Source organism: Lucilia sericata, unplaced genomic scaffold (assembly GCF_015586225.1).
Source record: "Lucilia sericata isolate MDLA Ls3-8-SP2 unplaced genomic scaffold, ASM1558622v1 Contig000357F_arrow, whole genome shotgun sequence".
NCBI classification, from domain to species: Eukaryota; Metazoa; Arthropoda; class Insecta; order Diptera; family Calliphoridae; genus Lucilia; species Lucilia sericata.
In genome coordinates, this window is record NW_023994377.1 from 151,621 (window position 1) to 158,970 (window position 7,350).

General features: G+C 31.7%; 1 protein-coding gene across 1 annotated transcript; it reads right to left on the reverse strand.

The window, feature by feature from the left end:
- Window positions 1–1,745: 1,745 nt before the first annotated feature.
- On the reverse strand, window positions 1,746–5,007 carry LOC119604066 (clavesin-2). Its single transcript, XM_037956483.1, has 5 exons — window positions 4,586–5,007; window positions 4,406–4,513; window positions 2,429–2,573; window positions 2,037–2,250; window positions 1,746–1,980 (listed from the first exon to the last, which is right to left on the reverse strand). Exons 1-5 carry the CDS (start codon window positions 4,858–4,860, stop codon window positions 1,826–1,828), a joined length of 897 nt encoding a protein of 298 aa, XP_037812411.1. The 5' UTR covers window positions 4,861–5,007; the 3' UTR covers window positions 1,746–1,825.
- Between the last annotated feature and the right edge of the window lie 2,343 nt (window positions 5,008–7,350).

Sequence of the window (7,350 nt, forward strand, 5' to 3'; positions counted from 1 at the left end):
AGGACGGTGCACCATAACGTAGCGGATCTACAATATACATATATAAGTCTGGAAAATGCTATTATTTTAATCATAAGCTAAAGTTCCGGAAGAACAGCAAAACTTTCTAATATTGTTGGCCTTTTGATGCTTACTGCCAATCGTTCTATATGTCTATATAAGGATTGGTGATTCCAGTGCGGTTAAAATGCTGCCCTAAGGACCGTTACAGGTTGCCTAGAGATATTCTTAAAACAAAAAATTTTACCGTCGTTGAAATCATTCTTGAGGAACGCCAGAAAACATCTTCTCGCCACTTAACGATATACAATAATCAGCTGCAACTTCGTACTTGGAGGTTGACAATTAGTACAGTCGAAAACCATATTCACACTTCAATCAATGCCATCTCACTCCATTCCGTAGATGGTGAAAGATCTTCGTCTTGTTGAAGTGGAGCAATATTTTTTCTTTTATCTCAACGGTGTAGAACCATAATTAAAAATATAAACTCCCAAGGGCGAGTAGTCCAATAACTGCTAATTATATTCAGTTGAACGATTCCATGTTTAAAACAGTGGATTCTTACAAGAGACAACAATAAATGTATGGGTCGATTATGTATGGCAACTTCAATTGCGTTGGCTCAAATCAACCGAAAACTCATTGGACGAATATTATTAATAATTAAAACATTCATTATTATAATGCTTCCAAGTTATTGATCAAAAAGCGTTCAGTAATCTCATCAATTTGGCAACTGGCAACGCAACTTAAGTGGCAACCGAAATACATAATCAGTTATCTACCACCTGTTGTGTATAAATTTGGATCTAAGAAGTAAAGAGTTGTCTAATAGGCCCGAATTGGATGATATTGACACAAACAACTTGTTATCAACAGTGCGTTGCTACGTGCAAATAATTTATGCGATACTGAACATTCAGCATGAGCCATTAGGGACATCGTCAACTCTCGTGGAGATAATATGAATTGGCTACTAAGATAAAGCGATTTGATCCAGTTTCATGTAAGGTTTTCTTAAGCTTTAGCAGCAAAATTCAGACTGATTTATTCGGCAGTTTAAGGGATTTCATTCACGACACTTGTCATACTCATCACACTGTTTTGGAACATTCTGCTGCCAACATAGTCCAACAAAAACGTTAAAAGTTTAAAATTTCTTCATTGCGCCTAATCTGAAGTTTTTGGCGACCACGAAACAGGTAAAACTTAACTTATCAAAGAGCGTACAAAATGTTGTCACAAATGTTTATTAGGTCAAGGAACTAAACTTCATGATAATGCATAAGTTTATTCGGAGATGCCACCAGAAGAGTCAGTCTATGTTTAATATAGTTAAGAAGTTTCCTCCACTAATAAGGCCCACTATTGTTAGGGCCATTCATCTCTTCTACATTACTCGCAAACGTCGAAACCTATTGTCTAGTAAAAAAAACAAGAATCGTCAAGGCACATCTAATATGGCATGGCAATCAGCTATTATGAATATAATGTGGTCCTGGGTTCCCAAAAAAACTCTACGTATTAAATTTTTCTAACAATTCTGATTCACTACGTCCACAGGTTTCATGAAAAGTGCAATATTAACCAAAATCTGGGATGATCATTTGTGGTCGTAGTTTTTCTCTTTTATAAATATAGTCTATTTTCTATAATATTGCTGCAATTTGAACACAATTTCATTCATTCGGCTCTTGTTCAACCGATTTCAAACCAAATTTACTTAATTAAAGAAACCCTGCTTAACATTTCAAACACCCCATCATATTTTGCTTTATTAAAACACAGTTTCATATTTCACATTCGGAAAATTAGAATGTACTTAATCTATATCCAATTTCTTAAAATTACCTTCTATACCAAATAGATCAGAAGCATTTTTAGGTTTACCCGGTCGCATTTTTTCATTAATACGATGTAAACGTTCATTCTCTAAAATTTCCTGACGATTGTCGCGTAATTTTTGATAATACACCTCTGTAAAATGAATATTATAAATTTTAGTTATAATAAAGTTGTAACAAAAACCTAACCTTTCATATTAAGCATATCCGGTTCGGGTCCATTGTAATCTTGGGGTAAAATTTCTTTTGGCACAAATTTATAAAAATCTTCCAAAGTATTGTGTAAATGTAAAATACTGAGCAGTTCTTTTTTCATAAATGGATTCATTAAGGCTAAAATTTTATCCATAAATGGTACAATGTTGATAAAATGGAAGCCCACCAAACGTACAGGAGCAGCGTCCTATAATGTAATGGAATAACGATTATTTTGTACATTCATATCATGTTAAAATTAGCATTATGATTAGAATGTTACTTTCAGTTCGAAAATAAAACTGTTCGAATTTGTAACACTTTCGAAAGAAATTCCGATTGCTCAGGATCTCAAAGTCCAATTAAAGGAATACACAATACCTTACCTGTAAATAGAACAAAAACTTTTTCATTTGCAATAAGCCAACACGTGCCACATGACCCAGTGTACAACCTTTAAGATCGATGACAATTATATGACCGGGACGTAAACCATCTTCCAGCACCCAAACATCAAATATTAGACAATATCTACAAAAAAAATTAAAAGAAAATAATTTTACAAAATCGTTATATTAATACATAATAACATTTAAAGTATTTTTTATTAACTTTAATTAAATTAAGAATACTTTTAAGAATTTTTTTTTTATCAAATTCAATTAAATTGCAATTGCGTGTTAAATTTTTTGTATTCTAACAAATCTAGCATGTCAAAAATACTCGTTCGATTAGATATATAATTAATCTTTGTATTTAATAATTAAATGTTCATACATACATACGTATCTACATATGTGTGTATGTATGTACTAAAATGCAATTTTTGAAACAAATTAAATTATTCCATAATTGTTTATTATTTATTTAAATAGTAATTTAAATGTCAAACTGTCCTGTGAATGTTAAATAACAGGTTATGTTTTTTAGTGAAAGTAGCTGCATTTTTACTATAGACTAGTCTTGACTACAAATCAGTCTATCGTCTTGACAATAAATCAGTCTATAGACTTGAATATAGATCAGTTTATAGTCTTGACTATAACACAAAGTATACGGAGGTGTCATCTTTGACGTTTAAAAAAGTATGAAACTTGTGTAGAAAGAGATAGAAAGAGTTTTTTGATCGTGACGCCTCTGTAAACCCTGTGACTATAGACTATTCTGAAGTGTTGACTATAGATCAGTCTATAGTCCTCACTATAAAAGAGTCTATAGTATTAACTATAGATCTGTCTATAGTCTTGACAATAAATCTGTCTATAGTCTTGACTATAGATTTGTCTATAGTCTTGACTATAGATCAGTCTATAGTCTTGACTATAGATCAGTCTATAGTTTTGACTATAGATCAGTCTATAGTCTTGACTATATATCAGTCTATAACATTGACTATAAATAAGTCTATAGTCTTGACTATAGGTTTGACTATAAATCAGTCTACAGTCTTGACTATAAATCAGGCTATAGTCTTGACTATAAATCAGTCTATAGTCTTGACTACAGATCAGTCTATAGTTTTGACTATAGATCAGTCTATAGTCTTGACTATAGATCAGTCTATAGGCTTGACTATAAATCAGTCTATAGTCTACACTATAGATCAGTCCATAGGCTTGATTATAAATCAGTCTTGACTATAGATCAGTCTATAGTATTTACTATAGATCAGTCTATAGTTTTGACTATAGATCAGTCTATAGTCTCGACTATAGATCAGTCTATAGTATTGACTATAAATCAGTCTACAGTCTTGATTATAAATCAGTCTATAGTCTTGACTATAGATTTGTCTATAGTCTTGACTATAGATCAGTTTGTAGACTTGACTATATATCAGTTTATAGTCTTGACTATAGATCAGTCTTTAGTATTGACAATAGATCACTCTATAGTCTTGGCTATAAATCAATCTATTGCATGACTATAAATCAGTCTATAGTCTTGACTATAGATCTGTTTATAGACTTCACTATAGATAGTTTATAGTCTTGATTATGGATCAGTCTAAAGACTTGACTATAGATCAGTTTATAGTCTTGACTATAGATCAGTCTATAGTCTTGACTATAGATCAGTCTATAGTTTTCACTATAAATCAGTCTATAGTCTTGACTATAGGTCTGTCTATAGTCTTGACTATAGATCATTCTATAGACTTGACTATAAATCAGTCAATTGTCTTGACTATAGATCAGTCTATAGTCTCGACTATAGATCAGTCTATAGTCTTGACTATGGACCAGCCAGTAGACTTAACTATAGACCGATCTATAGTCTCTAATATAGACTTATCTTGACTATAAACCATTCCATAATTTTGAAACATCTGATTTGATTGTGTTTATAATAAAACTACTTACAATTTCATTGTATCGGCAAAACTGAAATTGGAAGCATTCGTGTCAGCAAGTTTACCAATAATGACTCCATAACCTTCTGGTGTATATTTCGGTAGTGGACTAATTGAGCTAAAATTGTATTAAAATTTTTTATCAAATTATTATAAAGGAACCTAATTTCAATATTTATTAAAAACCCACATAGTTTTCATACACAACTTAACTTCAGGACGTTCACAATCCAAATTTGCAAAAAACTCCTCAACATGAGTACGACATGTTAGATTTGTATCGATAACTTGTTTCGTATATTCTGTACTATAACGACACGCAAAGAAGACTAGTAAAACGGTGTGCTCGTTCAAATTGGGCATATGCGGTTGGGCATGTATCCATTGTTGGACCTTTTGTACTTCTTCACGTTTAATTTCGGGAAAACGTGAATAACTTTCTTCTAAATCGAAATATTTCAACATAATTGTAAATTAATTTTTAAAAAATCCGAGTAATATATTTAGAGATTTCTTTTTAATTGGAGCTAAGTAAAGGAACGTTATAAACGTTTGAACTGCCGTCTTTATATTAAATTCTAAATGATGTTTTATATTTTAGTAAACCTGTTGCACTTAATGGTTTTATCAAATGTTTCTATCTTAATACACGAAAAAAAGCTAAATACAATACAATGCATTACTTTCATATCATGTCATTTTAAATTCTGACGACTCGACTGATCATGTAAACAGTGGGAGGTAAAACAAGGTGAAATTATATTTTTCGAAATTTTTTATTAAATTTCATTACAAGCTATTTTTTATTAAAAATGTTTTAAAACTTTAGGTATAAACGGTATTTAAAAAATAATTTCATAAAGTTTTATATAATTGTTTTGTCCATTACTGTATTTATATGTAGATTTATACTTAATCTATGTACGTGTATACTTTTTGAAACATTCATATGCCGTTACTTGCAAAAGTGTATTGCACTTTAATAAAAAAATAATATAATTGAATATTTAACAAAAAAATTAAATTTTATATATATCCATCGGGCCCGTCGCAGAATTCTATTCCGATGGAAAGTGTTATTACAAACGTCTTTCAATTCCACTTTTGAAATTGAAAGTGTTTTAATTCCGAAAAGTTGCCGTTTTTCTTTTTTCTGAAGAAACAAAATACTGCAATAATTTCTAATCGGAATGAATTCTGTGACAGGCCTGTATTTTTATTAATTAAGATTTGCTTTAGAATAATTATAAAATTATATCTTTTAATTAAAACTTTTAAGTGCCCAATTTTAAAAATTTAAATTGTATTTCAGAGTGCAATATGTCAAAAAAACTTACTTTACGTAGACTTAATACAGAGTCATAATAAAGTACTAAGTCCATATACATATATGTATATGTAGGTATGTATACAAATTTTAAAACCTGTATTGATTTTTTTATTCCATTTTTCCCACTAAAGTATATTTTTACGATGTGGCTCTATCGTTCTATTAAAAGCTCAATGGAGCTTAAGGTTAGTTTTGTATTGGAGAGATAGGGCCATTGTTGAGCCTATTTCCTATTTAAGGCCCTGCTCAAAATACGCTTTATTGTTAATAACTAGAAAAAGTTTTCGAATATCGAATATTTAACAAGTAAGAGTCTTATATTCGACTATACCGAATTTTGTATAGCCACCAATAACAGTTTGTCAGGGTTATATCAATATTAATGTGAACATCAGGGTAATTTTAGGTAGAAACCCTTTTAAGGTGGATTAATTTATAGGCTAGATTCTTTAGATTTCGAAGGAGTGATCCTAGACTCTAAATTCTTATGAAAATCCAAACCAACACAGAGTTAGGAAAGCAACGGTCGCCAAATACATTTAGCCTAAGATGTTTTATTCATTGGAATAACAGGTGCTCTAAGCACTAGTACTTCAGATGCTCTGAACCCTATATTGTATATTCTACCTACAGATCTTCTTATAACGGACATAACTGCCTGTATTGCAGGGAGACTTAACTCATCTGGATATTGGTGATAAAGAACATATGGACATGCTAGAATTTAAAGTCTAGTGTCGCCAATCTTGAGCCAACCCTCTGATTATTCTACCCTATTCATGGACTTTGATAAAGTTTTCCAAGTCAGAGTTCCTTCCTGAAATGAAAGGTATATGGGTAACTTACCGACCGAAAACAAAACTAGGTTTTATATAGATGGTTCTAAAATGAACTGCAGCATTGGTTATGGTGTCTTCAGCGAATAAGCTTGGTTGAGAACCTCTCAGGCTGAAATATATGCGATAATGATAGCCTGATAGCGACCCAAACTATGGTAATGTCAGACACCAAAGTTTGGGTCGCTGCGCATAGGGACTACTATGTAAACGAGTAGCACATCATTTGTGATTTATCAAAAGTAGCATCCGCAGGTTCCATCTTTCAAATGCTGAATATATATGGAATAATCTAGACACATGTGGGGAGGGCAAGATAATGTGGCTTTCTTTCAATGAAAAACGCACTAGGCAACTTATAACCAAAAAGAGATTGGATATATCAAAGTTTTTGGCAGTAATTACTAGACACTGGGTGCTAGTCAGACATTCAAGTCGGCTTGGCCTCCCCTTTAAGGAATTTTGACACTACTGCTATGACAAGAATAAAGAGGTAACTATCTTTTACCGAATCTCCTGCCCTAGCTGTCAAGATAATTAAATTCCTAAGCGGATACACTACGTGAGTGTTGTGGGTCTTGTCAAAATAAGGTCCTTATGACTCTTTTTGACAGTTTGAGAGTTGTAAACTACCACTTTAATTAACCAAACAAGAATTCTGAACAAAAAAAACCCATTCCATTAAGCAAATTGCTAAATCCGAATTTGGTTTTATAGATCTTTTGAAGAATGAGACTTTTTTCCAAAACCGCTTATCTGCCTTAATTTAATTATAGATCAGCCCCATTA

Bases quoted from the DNA above. Each gene is read 5' to 3' on its own strand.
- LOC119604066 (XM_037956483.1), bottom strand. From the start codon at position 4,860: ATGTTGAAATATTTCGATTTAGAAGAAAGTTATTCACGTTTTCCCGAA. The intron at 2,251-2,428 runs GTAAGGTATTGT...ATTACATTATAG, and splicing joins AGTTTTTGTTCTATTTACAG to GACGCTGCTCCTGTACGTTT. The intron at 1,981-2,036 runs GTTAGGTTTTTG...TTCATTTTACAG, and splicing joins GGATATGCTTAATATGAAAG to AGGTGTATTATCAAAAATTA.